The 16556-nt window shown below is 46.6% G+C and overlaps 1 protein-coding gene across 2 annotated transcripts in view; it reads right to left on the minus strand.

Annotated features, from left to right (window-relative positions):
* TGFB2 (transforming growth factor beta 2) overlaps positions 1 to 16556 on the minus strand; it is a 79884-nt gene that overhangs the window by 18726 nt on the left and 44602 nt on the right. For both annotated transcript variants that reach the window (XM_045809621.2, XM_045809620.2), the window contains one exon: positions 11187 to 11350. In XM_045809621.2, the coding sequence (XP_045665577.1) occupies positions 11187 to 11350 (164 nt within the window). The remainder of the gene's footprint in view (positions 1 to 11186; positions 11351 to 16556) is intronic.

Below are 16556 nucleotides of genomic sequence, written 5' to 3' on the forward strand. Positions count from 1 at the left end.
TACACTGCGTTGAGTATGTTCTAAATGCTCTGACCATGAAGTCCTTCAAAACAAAGGCTGTGCTGACTCTTATTGTTCCACAAAGTCTTTCCCACTGAATTTGCATAGTCCGTTCTCAGTAAATGCGTGTTGACTAGCAGCCTTCATTAGAAAGACAGACACCATCAACTGACAGATAAGCCCTTGAACAAGCCAACTTTTATACTATAAATTTGGAATTTCATGCACACACATCACAGAGGTTATGCAGGCGTGTGTGTTGGATGTATACATGTATGTGTGTGTACGTATTTATCATACATATGTATATGACAAGGAGGACAGAAAGAATCACCAGTGTAGGCAACTTTATACCGTATTTCATTTACCCTTTCTATTTAATATATGTCACTGTGGAATGAAAATAAGGGAGAAAAAGCAAGAAAGGGAATTTCAAGTAACAGAAAGTAGGGCTTCGGGGCGCCTGGGTGGCACAGTGGTTAAGCGTCTGCCTTCGGCTCAGGGCGTGATCCTGGCGTTATGGGATCGAGCCCCACATCAGGCTCCTTTGCTATGAGTCTGCTTCTTCCTCTCCCACTCCCCTGCTTGTGTTCCCTCTCTCGCTGGCTGTCTCTATCTCTGTCGAATAAATAAATAAAATCTTTAAAAAAAAAAAAAGAAAGAAAGCAGGGCTTCACAGAGAATCAGAAGTAGGCGAAATGGCTTTCCTTCCCGAGGCTCTCTGTGTAGCTTTCTGTTCCTGTTGAACCGCAGCCTCCTTGAACAACGCTGGGTCACTCTGGGGTGCTGAACACACTGGCACACGGCCTGGTTATCCTGCAGAAGTGGCTCAACAGACCCAATACTTATCTTGCTTCTCCCATCGCCCTATCTTGTAATTGCCCTGGCTCCTTTGAAATTGCATCCCTCTAAGAGGCTGTCGTAATGTATACCTCACAAGAGCTTCGAGAAAGCCTGCACGGTAGACTCCCAGGGAGTACAGATCAGCTTCAAAAGAAAGACGCACATAAAAGTACAGTCTCTCTGGGGCTCAGATAGCTACATTATTATGTCACTATATTAAGTCTGTCTCTTTATGGTACAGAGTTTCTGTATTATATGTATCTGTGTGCAATTATGATAAAGAATGGCATGTACAGATCTTTAATGACCTTTATGGAAATGTCACCAGATATGTCTTCAAGCCACACACACACACACACACACACACACCCAGAGGAAAGCCTTTCCTCTGTGATGAAAACACCTTATAATTCTCTATTGTTTCCTTCCATTTTTTTTTCATCCTCTACAGATGGGCCTTTGTGCTGACTGCACATATGCATAAACAAGTAAATTCATTTCCACAGGTCTGAGGAATGAAGGAGTCCTTTGTGTGAACAGAAACTCTCTCAGATGTCCAGGCTCAATAGCATTTAGAAGACCATCATCTATAAATCACACAGGAGAGGAAAAGATTCAACTGGGCAAAAGTCCCATCAGTACAGGCAAGAAAGAGATGTATGCAGTACAACATTCAACGACAGCATCTGAAGGGAAACTGAGTCAAGACCTCAAGTCACACCCGTCCTTGAGGCCGGACCACACAGCCTAGTACTATGGATTTTGGTAATTCTGGTTGTTTCCTGCTATGGGAGGAAGGAGCGCCCCAACAAGACTGCAAGCTCCCTGGGGCCGTATCTTCTGATTTTCTTAATCAATCTCCCTTTCCAGTTCCAGTCTGACCTGACACCAACACACACATACTTGAAAACCACACTTCCAACACCCTTTCCTACTTCCTGGCTACCAATTACACATATGGCCTACATTACGATTTAAGTCCCTTCTTATATTCAGCTGAGAACTTTAATTTAGGGGGTGAGATTATAAAGCAATGAGTCAAAAAATAAAGTCATGAGCCTGGTTTTTCTGCAAACAGAGAGAGTTTATGGGTTACCTAAGAATATCAGCTTCTCGAATCTCTTCTACGTAATTTTTTTTTTTTTTTACCTACATCATTATTATCCACTGAACCAACACTAGGTCTGAATAACTAACAAAAAAATGGGTAGATATATGTTTCTTTCTTTCTCAATAGTTAGAGATCTTTAAAACAAATGTAAAAGAATTTCCAAATCCAAATAAAGGAAAAGTATTTCTCAAAAGAGTCCCCTCATGATGTTGCACACTTATTTCACAACATTTCCTTGTACTTGAATCTCATTTGGAAATGTTTCTTCAATTCACTGGAAACATTTGTTGAATACTCACTATGCACCAAGCACCGTTCCAGGAATCTGTCCCCGGGGGGGAGGGGAGACTATAAACCAGAAAGAGATGCGGCAGTACAGCAAAACGATGAAGAGAGGGCAGGGGCAGCATGCAGTGGAGGGTGGAGGTAGGAAATGTTAGGAAGAGGGGGCCTGAGATGTTCGGGTGACCACGAAGGCCTCTCTAAGCGGGTGACATCCGAGGAAGCACCTGAGGGAAGGAAGAGAGCAAGAAGGAGAATACGGGAAGAGGGTACAGTGGCCACAGTTTAGGAGGGAGTGAACGCAGGTGTTCGAGGTGTAGCGAGGAGACCAGTGATGGGGGGGCGCCTGAGTGAGGGCAGAAAGCCTGGGGGCTGGGGGGCTGGAGGGCTAGTGAGAAACAGGTCCAGGCACAGTAAGGACTTTTGCTCCTTGGCGAAGTGAGATGAGAAGCCATCACAGGGCTTTGAACAGGGGATTTAGATCTGACCAACATCTTAGCGGGAGTCACTCTTAACTGCACACGCTCTCTAAGGGGGCCCGGGGGCAACAGCCAGGCCAGGGGGCAACAGCTGGACCAGGTAGGAGGCCACTGAGAAAACAAGAGGCAAAAACCTTTTGGACGAGGGTAGTAGCAGCAGCAGAAAGGAGAAGCGGCTGCATTTCAGATCTATCTTTTAAAAACAGCTATCACGTAGGAAAATTAATTACTTTTCAATTTCCTCTCCACCAGAACTTTGGCAGTTTTTGAAAATTAACACCACCTTTCAGAAGTTTGGATTTGTTTCCATTGAAGGAATTCCCAATTATGTATTTGTAGGCTCTGAACACAGTTCTAGAAGAGAAGTTCCAAAAAAAATTCTGTGCGCTGTTGGTATCAAGAAATAAACATACATCCTCCCTCAGAATGCTTTTTGCCCTGGTGGAGGTTGTCGAAGAGCTGGCATACGTGAGCAGTATTTTTTAAAACGGAGCCTTATGAAAATCAATCCAAGAAGCATATATATCAGGCCTATCCGTGTGGTGGTGAAGCGGGGAGAGGTAGTCACAGGGGCAGGGAATCAGGGAAAAGGCACCACTGGGGTCACTCTATCATCATTCGAGAAGAAAAGCAAGACGCATCCTGGCCCCCAGCCCGCCGCTGGTGCCCTGAGAGTTTTGATAAAGCAAACACAGAGCGCTAAAACCACAGGGGCTCCCCACAGCCCTGCTCTGCCCCACCCATAACAGGAAATCGGTCGGATGAGCCCTCATCCGACCAGAGATGACTGACAAAATCACGGAGTGGTTTTATAATCACAAGCCATCCCTAGGGGAAATTTACACCATGTTCTGGATGAGAAGCAAAACCCCCATAATAATGCACTCCTTATGCACCCAACATGCCAGACCCTTCACATGCATTCTCCTCCCCATGACTCATTAGACAAGAGCCAGTATCTCTATTCCATGATGAAAAACTGGGGCTCAGATATGTGAGTGATTTATAAGACCAAAACGCTAATAAGTAAGAGGTAGAAGATGAACCCAGCCCCCCCTGCCCACCCCTGCAAAAATTCTCTTCTTTCCCGCCTGGAGTTGCTCATCAGCGACTGAGTGAGACAGCCAGGAGCAGATCTGAGCTGAAAATAGTATTTCAGGAGGCTCAGAAGCGAACTCCCGGTGCAGCCCCTGAGATCCTGACCCCGCAGCAATGGAGGCTGGGGTGAGTTTTCATTTTTAAGAGATTGTGAGCAGATCATAAGTTGAAGAGACTGTTTCTTACCGAAGTTCAAACTCAATGCTTTGGAATCGATAGTAATAATAATGACAGCAACCCCTGAGTAGAAGTACGTTGTGCTAGCAGTTTCCATGCATTCTCTCCTTGCTTTACAAAGTCCTGGCCGAGTAGGTGTTTTTACCCACATTTTACTGATGTGGAAATTGGCTCGGTGATGTGACTTCCTCAGACTCTCCAGAGAAGGGCAAAACCACACCTTGAACTCACACTGGCCCCACTCCAGAGCCTGTGTTCTTCCTGCTAGTATGGGCAAGTGGTCCAGAGCGTGGCCACTGGGACTAGACAGCCCGGGTTGGAATTCTGCCTCTGCGTGGCCTGGGCAAGTTACTTAACTTCTCTGTGCCTCAGTTTGTAAAATGAAGATAAGAACCCACCTCAGAGGATTGCACGAATCAATCTATATAAAACTCTTAAAATAGTGCCTAGGAAAGAGTGTGCACCTGTGTTAGTGATAATTATCAATATCATTACACAATCATATTCCACAAGAAGAACATGGAATTATTAGTTCCTATTGCATGACTATCAACATTTCTTTGAAAACAGTGGGCAAGGACCACTGTTCGCATGACTTTTGGGGTCCTGTCTGCTCTCAAGGTTAACAGACACTTCGTAACGTCACAACTTAACGCAAATGATAATGATCCGATTTCCTTATGAGGCAAGGCTGTTATTCGATCAGCTTCAAAAAACCTGAGATATTAATAGCCTTGTGCAAACAAAGTGTTTATTATATATACCTCATGGCTTTTCTTTTCTTTTAAGTGGGTTACTCTACTGGGCGTCTCCGATGTGGCGCTGGAGTCAGGATCAGCACTAGGGGGTTGTGTGCTGTAAAACTCTGTACAACAGGAGCACAGTATAACTTTTTTTTTTTTTCAGGAGCACTTTTTGCAATTCTAATTTAACAGACAGTCAGTTTTTTTGGCTGACCTCTTTTTATTTTACACACCCTTGGGCAATATGAGAAATGAAAGCTGAACCCTGTGTGTGTGTGTGTGTGTGTGTGTGTGTGTGTGTGTGTGTGTGTACGCATGTGTTGGGGGTTCGGAAAAGGGGTCAATTTTTATTAACCCCGTTAGTGCCATGCTCCCTACAGTGACAGGAGCCTCACCCTTCATTCTGTAGCATTACAGTCCCTTCAAAAGCAGGCCTAGGCCATCAACCTTGAACTTTCATGGCAAAGCCTCAGGGGTGCGCATAGTTTAAAGTCTTTTGCAGAAATTCTATATATTACATATACAGAATTCAGAATTCCTCTGAAGTCCACTTGAGCTTATTTCATGTCCGCTTTTATCTTCTACTGACCAACAGGGACTCATCAGCAGACTGGATTCTACCAAGCTCTCTGGCAGCAACGCCAGTGGCCTCATACCAGCGCCGTGCAAGAAGATGACAGTTTTCTCCTGATGCTTTATGGTGTACGAACCCATTATATCACGTTGTCTCCCCAGGAGTTATTTTATGTGATTTTATTAATGGTCTGAAGCTAACAAATTAATCTTAAGAATAATCTGGCAACGGACTTTGGCAGGTAATTCCGTCGAGGGCTCTTCCTCTTCGAGGAATCAAAGAGTCCGAAGCCAAAATCTAAGAGATGATATGGAAGGAAGCGAGCTAGCATATGTCGAGTGCCCCTCTCCATCTGGCAGTTTCACCCCTACAATAAACACCAAGCTAATCGGGAATTATTAAGGAAACGTGGGTCACAATGCTCATGCCATTGAACCCTCCACCATGTTGCCTCATAAAGGGTGAAGAGAGAGCACAGATGGAGTCATCAAATCCCAGGATGTTAGTGCACACATTGAAACACAATAAAAGTAATTTCAACGTGATTAAAGAAAATGCTGTGCATATTAATTAACCAAACCTGCTCTGATCTCAATCCGATTTATTCAGATATCCCTGCTGTAAATATTGTTGGGCTCAAAGGAATCTCTTGATTCACACAGATGGCTCCACCCAAGGAGTCCAACCAAGATGGCCAGGCTGCCTCCCCCCCCCAATTGCCACAACTCCCTTTCTGGAAGAAATGAATTCTGAGGCATTTCTCTGGATCCTCCAGCTTTTGCTTTAAGAGTACCTTGGGTATATCTCTATTAGTGGAAAGACAGTACTTTTGAGACACAGTGTCAAATAACTGATTGTTATTTGAGGTCATGAAACTTGGCGGTAGCTTGTTATTCAGCAAATAGATTGTCAAAACAGTCACAAGGGTACAAGTCTTATTATCCTAGAGGTGGTAACGTTTGAAATGAGCAGTTAGTGTGAAAAGGGTATGAGTTAGTGAGAGGAAGCTAGAAATATCTGAAAGCTCCAAGGTCCTCTGAAGTCAGTACAGCTAACGTAAGTATTGGTTGGTGGTCTCGTGGGGCCATGAAGTCATGACTGCCCTTAAATAAGTTATTAATTTCTTGGGGCCTCATTTCTTCCCTTGTAAAATTGGGAATTTACCCTAGTCCAAGATGGCAGGTGCTTTGCTCATGTTGGTGATATTCATTTTGAAGAATATCTCTCTTCCCTATTCTCTTTCTCTCGCATAACTCTGGGCATGATCTTAATCATAAATATAGGAGCAAGTTAATCAAAGAAAGGTATGTTCAAATTTCCAAATGAGCTGAGAGCTATTCTAAAGATTGTAGGTTCGAAGGCATTCCCAGAGCACTGAAGCTTTATCTGATCATGTTCCGATAAAGGCTGCCTTTGGCATAAAGCTTTAAAAAACATGGTAAGGGTCATTCCCATTCGGAAAAAGTTCACTTTTTATCCTTTTTTTAGCCTCTTCTCTGTCCTCATCTATCAAAGGGCTTTATCGCTCTCCTATTCCCTCCAATACTGGTGTGTATTCGAAGTCACTCCATGATCACACCAGTATATGCTATTTAGAGTCTGTCAACATAACAAAAGTCAGAGAGAACAGGAGGACAGTAAGGCTTTAACACCATTCTTCAAAGTTCTGACAGACTATTCTGTAGAGAGGAGAGCAGTGAGAACTCCGAGTTCCCCTGCCAAGCTAAATGTGACTTCCATGGAAGCTCGGGTGTCCTAATGCTCCCAGGCGAGCAGAATCAACAGATGTATGGCTCTGGGCAAGACAAACTCCAAACTCACTCACAGAAAAGCCATCTTAGTCCCTTCCAGCCTGGTATTCTGACTCTAGAAAGGGTGCCTGCATACATCTTATGGGACAGAATGACCCCCAACCCCTGCCTGAAATCTGCGATTCCCAATGGAGAATGAAGAATGATCATATCCAAACATCTGAGAGCCTTTGCAAACCACACCTGTCCAGAGGCGCTCCTTTTTTTCTCTAGGGAGAATCAGAATCTACAGAAAGGGACTGTGGCAAGCCCTTATCGCAGCTCCCATGGGGCTTTTGTACTTGGGGGAACACTGCACCCACACACAAACTTGCACGTGCACACACATATACACACACATGTTCTCCCCCCCCCCCCCCGCTTAAAACCAATGCCCTGAGGAATTCTAACAAACTATCCTTTCAGCCATCTGAACAGCCTGAGAACCTATTCACAGTCATCCTACCCTTCTTCTAGGGAGTAGAATGTCAATTGCACGTCAAGTAATACAGTAATCAAAGGGCATCTAGAAGCTTTGGAGGCTTTGTTCTTCTCAATAGTGGAGCTGGATTTCCAAATAGCTAAAGATCTCCCCATTTAAGCACCAAGCCTTTTTTTTTCCCCAAAAAATAATTTTTCATCAATTTCGGACATGAAACTCTCTGAAATTCTATTGTATATATTCAGTTTCCTGAATATAATTTAACCTCACCTTCATAATTCAAGGCTCTTATCATAAGCACCAATTTCCGTCCTGGGGCTAGAAGAGGGAGTTTATTCCTGAAGGCTGCAAAGACCGCCAAATGGCTGCTGAAGGCAAGTGGAAAGTCGGAGAACAAGCCAAAAATGGGACTCCAAATAAAGACACCAGAGCAGACGTCAGGAGCCAGGTGGGGTGCCACAGCTCTAAGGGCTGGGTTAGCTACAAACAGGGTAAGATTTAGAAAAAGTGTCCACAACAAGCCTGGCGTTCATTCTGTGACCTGGTTTTGGGGGCTAGCATCACCGAGATGTGCAGGCAAAAATCTCAAGTCTAAAGCATCATCTGCTTCTGTCCAAGTGTCTACCTCCAGCCCTCCCCTTCTAATTCAGTGCTTCTAATTTCTCGTGGTCCTAGAGATGACCAACCTGGTCACAAGCGAATAAAGGGCCAAAGGCTACCTTTCTGCTAACTCAGCTGTGTGCGTGCTTTGTGTCTTCTGGTCGGGGGCCTCTGACTTACTTCCTAGTCGTGTGTCAGGAGGGGAGATTGCTGCCTCATTGAGCTCCCGACCGATAAGGAGTTGTTTACTTTCCCTCTAAAATTCTCTTCTTCCGGGTTCCTATGTTCAGTGACAGTGAACCAGCCCACGATCACCCACTTCATACAATATGCTCCCATCTTGGGCTGTACCTTTTCCAACTGGGGACTCCAATCTCTGCAGATCTTGCTGCTCCTGAATGGGACAACGGGTGTGGCAGTTACATCCGAGAAGGTACACAGCCACGAAGAAGTCACTAAGGAAGAAGTCACTAAAGGCCCTCGAGGGACACTCCCCTTCCCAGTGATGAGAGGGCCTCCGAGAGTAAGTCAAGTGATCAGTAATTCTGCTACGAGAGGCCACCCCCCAGGGCACAGGATCAGTGGCCTAAGAATAACAGTGACTTGGCAGCTTGTTAGAGGCAACAAGACGTAAGAGATCTTGCCTTCAATTTACTGAAGTCAGACAACTGAAACGGAGCCAGTGAGAACAATCCATGACGCTATCGTCCATACAAAGAGACACGTCAAAGCAATTTAATTGAAAAAGAAGAAAAAGGAGAACATGGAACATGTTTTGGTTTTTATTATTTTTTAAATTACTTTGAATTATGTATCTTTGATCTAGCTTCTTTTTCAGAGAACCCAGTCTTTGCTTTCCCCCCAGATATCAATCCACCCTCTGGCTGGCCTAGTGTCTCTTATTTTTCTTCTATTCTGGCTGATACTGAGGCAAAGAGGAAGGGAAAGAACAGGATGTGGTGAGGAGCATGCACCTGGAGACACAGCTGGATTGGTAATGGCCACCCTGCCACTTCCCAGCTGTGTGATCCTGGCCAAGTGACTAACTTTCTCTTTGACTCAGCATCTTTCTCTGTGAAAAGGAGGAAGAATACAGTAATAGAAAGAATACCTTCAGTGGGTGAATGCGGTCAAAAAGGTACAAACTTCCAGTAATAGGATAGATAAGTCCTGGGGGTGTAATGTACAGCATGGTGACAGTAGCTCACAATACTGTAGCATATACTTGACAGTTGCTCAGAGAGCACATCTTAAAAGTTCTCACCACAGAGAAAAGAAATGTGTAACTATGTGAAGTGATGGGTGTTAACTGAACTTATCGTGGTAAACATTTTGCAATATATACATACATCAAATCACTATGTTGTACACCTTAAACTAACACCATGTAATATTACAGTTATATTTCAGTAATTTCTGGAAAAGAAAAGAATACCTCATCATGCCAGCTTCACAGTACAGTTGTAAGTATTCACGGCGACAATACTTACAACACACTTAACAAAGTCTCTGGTACCCAGGAAGCCCACTCGGACACCATCCTGGGTGACCGGAAGCAATGGCTGCCCTCACAGGGCTCTCAGAACATGCACTGAGATTTGAAGTTCTCCAAGAAGAGGTCCTTGGGGATTCATTTTAATGAGAATTATTTTTCATGAACACACAAGTAAACTAGTACTTGAGACTCTTTTTAGAACTTTTAAAACCTATTCTCTGCAATCTATACACAACATTTGTTAGTCTAGTAACCCCCATTCTCATAATAAATACAAAGAAAATTCTCATCCAAATTACGGACGTTTCCAAATGTTTAGAATCCAGAACAACTAGAAGTTTCTGCATACTGATGTCAATTCCTTTCTTTTCCTCAAGTAAGGCCCCTTTTCAGTCATAGAGTCGTCCGGGCCTCTTCCTTAGCACCGTGGTTCTCTGGTGTGTTCTTGGCCCTTTTTGGTCTCCCTCCACATGCTCTCCCTGGAGGGCCAGCTTCTCCCAGCCTCCCCTCACCTCCAGTCCCTCCTGCGCACCACCCACGAGGTGCCCTCCACAGGCCCCTTCAAGGCTCTGTTTTTGCACAGGTTGCCCCTGTGTCCAGAATGATCGTCCTTCCTCCTGTCTGAACAGATACTTCTCAAGGCCCTGCTCAGAAGTCAACTCCCTGGTGACATCTCTCCAACTCTGCTCTCTACACACACCGCTCCTATGACCCACAGGCAAGGCACCCGCGCACAGGGCTGCCTCCCTCCTCAGACTCGGGGCTTTTCAAAGCAGTGCTTTCAAGTGCATACGAATCCCCCAAAGGTCCCATGAAGAACATAGATTCTGCTCTCCATGTTGTGCGTTCTGACTCAGTGGGTCTGGGATGGGGCCCGAGATTCTGCATTTCCCGCAGCGTCTACATAAGGCTGACCTACTGCCCTGTGATCCACTTGAGATGCTTTTAAGAACCTTTCTGAAAAGTCAATGACTTGGCACTTCATCGTCACCATCATCAAGCATCATCTTGTAACACAGCTGCCCAGCAACTATACTTTGGGAGATGAAAGAGGTGTCAGGGCGGCCCAAGATAACGCAGGGCAGGGGCAGACAGGCAACGGGGGCGGGGGGCTTGCTGGACAGAGTGGGTAGAAGCAGAAAAAGGAAAGGAGAGAGAACAAGGCTCGCGAAGAGGCAGGAGATAGCAAAGAGAGGAAGAAAAGGAGTGAAAACTCCAGGCAGAGAGAAGACAATAGGAAGGCCGACATTGTCTGGCTTTCCAGATTGGGGGGGTGGCCTTCTGGATGCCATCCCCCCCAAGGGTGGGTACTCCAGCCATTTACGCCACCGGAGAAACGTGCTCAGACCTTCACCACTTTCTTCTAAAGGTTCTTCCTTCCTGACTGAGGAAGGAGCTACCGATGGCAGAGTAATAGCAAATGAGAGCGTCCCTCATGATTGTGACCGTGCAGAATGGCTTCTATCGGCTCAGAAAATCTACGACGGCAGAAAGGATTTCACCCGAAGACTTCAAACTGACTGTCCACCAACACAACCTCCACAAAAGTTACCTGATACAGTTCGATCCGTTGTTCCGGCACCCTGGCTTTCGGGTTCTGTAAACGAAAGACTCTGAACTCTGCTTTCACCAAATTGGATGCATTCTTCTCCATCGCCGAGACGTCAAATCGGACAATTCTGAAGTAGGGTCTGTAGAAAGTGGGCGGGATGGCATCTGTAAAAAGTTAAGGCAATCATTGAAAATGATAAAATCCATTGTTCTCTCAAAAAGACCGTGCAGCACGAGACAGTCTCAAGAAAACATAAGGGAAATATCTACAGAACGATTATCGTTTCCAAGGGCCAATTTAATACCATTAACCATTTAACCAGAGGGGGGAAAAATAAATAAACATGTGCATTGGATTACAGGAGTAGCAGATTGATAGAGATTAACAAACCACTTCCAACTCCATTTGAGGGCATGCAGTTAACCCTATCCTTTGAAAGTTGACAGAGCAGTGGAAAATCCTAGACGGTTAAGAATTGGAACAAGTTTGTGACAGTTGATGCCTGGAGAGAGCTGTCGGGCTTGCACACGCTTTAATCAGATGTGCCAAGAAAATAGCTCCTAATGGCAAGCAGTTTGCCCATGTATTTTTTTTCCTTGAAGTTTTGGCATCCGAATACTCTACTCTATCCAGGTTCATTTATTGCATCTTTTTTGGCTTCAATATTTTGGTTTTTCACACACATTTATGACCAAATACACCCTCTCATTAAGTTAGGGTGAGAAAATTTGAATTAAGAAAAAACCAACTATACCCACATACTGGTTATCCTAGCCAATGAACGGAAAGAGCCCCAACTCCTTCTGTTCTAAACCCTCTAAAACACAGACAGGCAGAGAGTCCACAACAATTTCAAGTTCATGGGTTGCTAGAGGTTTGCTGGGTTCTGCAGTCATCTGCCGCTGCCTTTGGATAAGCAATGAACTATGCCAACGAAACCGAAGCAGGTCCTAATCCCAGCCGCGGGCTTCCTATAGGGCACCGGTTTATTGAACTTGTCCCAGATGTTTCTACAATTCTCCTCCCACATCTTCTGCAAACTCTCTTTCATTCTTGCGGAATGCTCTGTCCAAATCTGGTCGCTCCAGAACTTTCTACCCTCTTCTCAACTATGTAGCTTCATTACAACATAATCATTCACAGTTGTTTATGGCTTTTTACAAGTGTTTTTATTACTCCTGCATTATGTTTGTTTATTTTGTTCCCCCCCATGAAATTTTAAGAATCTTGAGGGCAGAGACCAGATTTGCCAGGTCTTCCTTCCCCCCGCCCCACCCCCTACCTCCCTAGGACAGGGCCCTGCACACATGGACTTCACCAACGATCCACTGTTTGCATAGTCAGTCATCAGTGGGAGTCTTGAAAGACTCGGCCATCTGGCTCTTGGCAAGACTACCTTCTTATTAAATAAACGAGCCATCCTGCCGATCTTAAAATAGAAAGAAATACCTTTCGTGATTTCTTGGGAAACCCGTGCCCTGACGATTAGACTGAAAAAAAAATGCTAGCCACACACCACCATTCGCTGGTTTTAAGAGCTCGGCCCTTTTTTCCCTCGAGGGGGCCTTCCCCCGTCCCTCTCCCCCTGTCCTGAGACTCTCAGAAAGCCGCGTACGAGGAAGCCGGGAATTCCCAGCCACGCTCCGCACCGTGACGGCTTCACAAACGACTGTGTGAATGGAAGCTTTGTAGCTCGTGAGCCAGGCGTCTCCGAAACAAACAAACAAACAAAATAAAAACCCCCAAAAATCTAAAGCATCCAGGTGTCAGAGAAAAGAAAGCATTCATGCAGACACGGCGAGGGCCCAGCGCATTACGGCTGTGAATGAGTCGGTGGTTTTCAGGCAGAGAGACGCACGTACAGGCAGCCAGGATTTTGGGAGCCCCCCACGCACAGCAATTTGAAAAGGTCGCTGCTGGGCTGCTGGGAAGAAATCGATCTTTCTCTCCTCTGGAACGCGCCCACCCCGGGTGATTGGACAAGTGGGTCCTGGCCTGACCAGCTCAGCTGCAAACAGGCCAGATGCCCAGGCAGAGAAGCTGGGCAAGGCTGGAGCCAGGCTCTCTGGCTTTCTACACCCCCGAGTTTGGCCAGAACCTTCCACAGGCCTAGTGGCTGCGTTCGTCTTCACATGGCCTCCCCATTAGACAGTAGAAGCTTCAAACATGCTTTGAAAGAGCATCCTGAAAGCGCAAAGCTCATTCGTGCGTTTCCTGTGAGGAGGCCGAGTAAACAGCTCGCGAGGGCTTTCCCCTCCTCATTCAGCGGAACCCCCGCAGGCCAGTCCTCCCTTCCCCAAACACCCATCTTTCACACCCACCCGCCCCAATCTTATCCTTCCATCGGGTTTGTAAATAAGTGCTCTTGAGATTTATTTTTATTCTCTTTTGTGTTTATTAAACTTTGAGCGATTTTTTTCCCCCTTTCTGGTCTTCTGCCCAAACTCACTCTTTCTTTTTATGGCTGCTTCGGACCATGAGGTCAATTTTGTTTCTTCTTCTTCTAAGCAAATTGTCCAATGATCCTGTCCTAGGCTTTTGAGCTTTGAAGGGGCGTTTGCAAATATTTACAGGAGTAGCTTGATCGTGAAGTGCAGCTGCTCCCTGTGCCCTGGCGAACAGCCCTCCTCCCCTCGGGCTCTTACAACCCGTTCCGCTCCTTCTATTTCAATGCCTGATAACACAGATCTGTGTTTGGGGGGTGGTTTGCTTTAGAAGCAGAAGGAGCTCAGGCACGAGGGGGAAGGACCACGGCGCAGCCCCTACCGGCAACTCTGCTCTGGTCTGGTAACCGCAGGGAAGGGGCCGGGCCCGGAGGAAGCCGCAGCCTCCCCCCACCCCTGCTGCAGCCCCCGAGAGCAGGAGATCACTCAATAAAGACTGTTGACCAGAAAGAACTGACGACCGCTTCCAAGGGCCGGTTGCAGCTGTCCCCTGCTGTCATCTGCTATGGGTCACCAGCCCCCTGCCTGGCTGAGGGACTTGAGTGACTTGGCAAATGTTTCTGCATTTGGGGGAAAAAAAAAGAGTCACAGCAAATTGCTCTGGCCTGGGCTGTGACCCTACCCTTACCTCATAAAAGCTGTTGGATGCACGGTGTGCGGAGAGCCGACAGCGGCCCATCGACACCCGGCCGGGGACAGACACGGCAGGCTCGCTCCCTGGGCTCAGGGCGCCAAAGCGGCAGGGCAGGTACTTAATGGCTTGGGCAGCCCTGATCCACCCACTCAGCCCTGGAGGGATGGAGCTTTTTCCTCTGCCTTCTCCAAGAACTCATTTCCCCCGTTGGAATGGGAGTTCTCCCTAAAGTCCGATCCCAGCTCCCACTCCATGGCCAGGTGGTCGGGTACTCGGGCTTGACCTTTGCCAACTCACCCACACTCACATCCTGGTTGGCTCCTGCCTCGCCATTTCTGACCCACTTTTTTTTTTTTTGGGGGGTTCAATCAAATCGATTTTCCTGCAAGCCTTTGGATCAGACCACCAGGCTGATTCCGCGCCTCCTCCCGTGCTCTCTCCCATGGGCCTGCCTCCCAGGGAAAATCTTGCACATGGGAGATTCCAGAATGACATCAAGTGGGTGGTGTTTCCCTCTCCTTAACCCTGGCCACGCCTCCCTGCTGAATCGAATTTGGGGGAATGGACAAGAGGGAGAAAAAAATGAGGAATTCTAACTAGCTATCACTTTCTGAAGTAACAGTGAACAGAAGCCTAATTTTAGCACTTAATCATAAGCTACTTTCATAAACATTGTATACTGACCTGTTACCTGTTCCAGTAATTTAATAATAGCTCAATGCATATTATCTTCTCCCTAAGCAAACACCTCTGGTCCAGGAATCTTTCCATACAGTTCTCTGGTTCTCCGCAGCCCAGGGCTGGCTGCATGGACGTCTGATCAGAGCAGTTACACAAAAAAGTCTCATATTTGAGTTTAATGCTCTATGGTCACCATCTTGAAATCCTTCATAATCTCATCTTTGAGTTTAGGCTTTAGAAGGGAAGCCCGATGGGACGAATGAAATGTGTGCAGGGGCCATAAAGCCTTGGCTTGTGAGCTAGTCCATCTCTCGTTACCTGCGGGCCTTCCTAAGATTGGTCCTCAGCCCCCTAACCCTCACCCTCTGGTGCCCGCAGCCTCACCTGGGGGAGTAAGGGTCAGGCACACACCACTGAGCCATCTCAGGGCAGGGCAGGGGGGCAGCTCTTTCCACCCGAGGCTCGCAGTGTTGCAACGCATTCAGAGGGCAACTCTTGCCCACTCTTGATCTGGGTGCCAAGCCCACTGCAGAGTTTGCAATCCTATGGGTCGGAGTGGCGGTCCCATGGGAAGGGAGATGCCAGGCTCAACGTGGTGTCAGTCTGGTGGCTGGAAGCAAGGGGCACCCAGCTGCACAGTCCCAGGGTAGAGGGCAGGGCCCCGGGGACTGTGAATCTGCTCCCGCTCTGGAAGTGTCCCTGTACCCAAAAGGGCATGACATCAAAGAGCACATGAAAACACTGCACCAGGTCAAGAGAGTGGAGAGAGAGAAAGGGATCATGGAACCAAGGAAAAAGTTCTATATTTTAGAATCTTCGACAGTATATGTTCCCTGCTTTTTAAACAAGAGGCCCCACATTCTCCCACACATTTTATAGCTAGCCCCACCACAGTGAAATCTGTGGGATCTTAATGCCACGCGGGACCTTCAAGGCCATCTGAATTTTAATCCCAAATCATCCGGTGCTAGCTGTATGGCAACAGGGACATAATTTGGCTTTTCTGAGCCTGTTTCTCCACCTACGCAATGATCCAAATAATTCCTTATAAAATACGCATTGACTCGTGTGGTCAGGATTGCATAACTAAGCAGATGGAACATTGGAGCACTGGTCTAGCACTAATTTCCCTTCAGAAAGGTCCCTTCCTGTCCCCCTTCTCATTCTGCAGAAAGGCTGCCAAGTGGTCCTCGGGCCTTCCTTGAATATCCTCAGGGAGACAAGACTCTTCTACGGCCTGACTAACTTAATTTGAAGAGGAGACGAGAAGGAGCAGAAGCAGCTAGGTGTACTGGGGCAGTTTATAAACGACTCTACCTGTGAGTCAACCAAAGTTCTCGCAGACTCCCCACCACCGGCCTTCAGCATTCTGCCTCAGAAAGGGGCCAAGAGAATTCCTTCTTTTCCCCAGACTGTGTCAAGCTATTCCACCTCCCACTACGACGCTCATAGTAGGACTACTTACCAAAAAGGCAGTAAAAACCAAAACCTGAGCAAAGTCTGACAACATCACCAGTATGTGATGAGCTCTGACGAAGAATGCGGATTGGGGGCCTGAAAGAAATACCCCCAAGAATGTCCAGAGCTCAGCCTTTAGGAAGGCAATGCTTC

This window comes from Ursus americanus, chromosome 2 (genome assembly GCF_024610735.1).
Source record: "Ursus americanus isolate L20-20 chromosome 2, mUrsAme1.1.p, whole genome shotgun sequence".
NCBI classification, from domain to species: Eukaryota; Metazoa; Chordata; class Mammalia; order Carnivora; family Ursidae; genus Ursus; species Ursus americanus.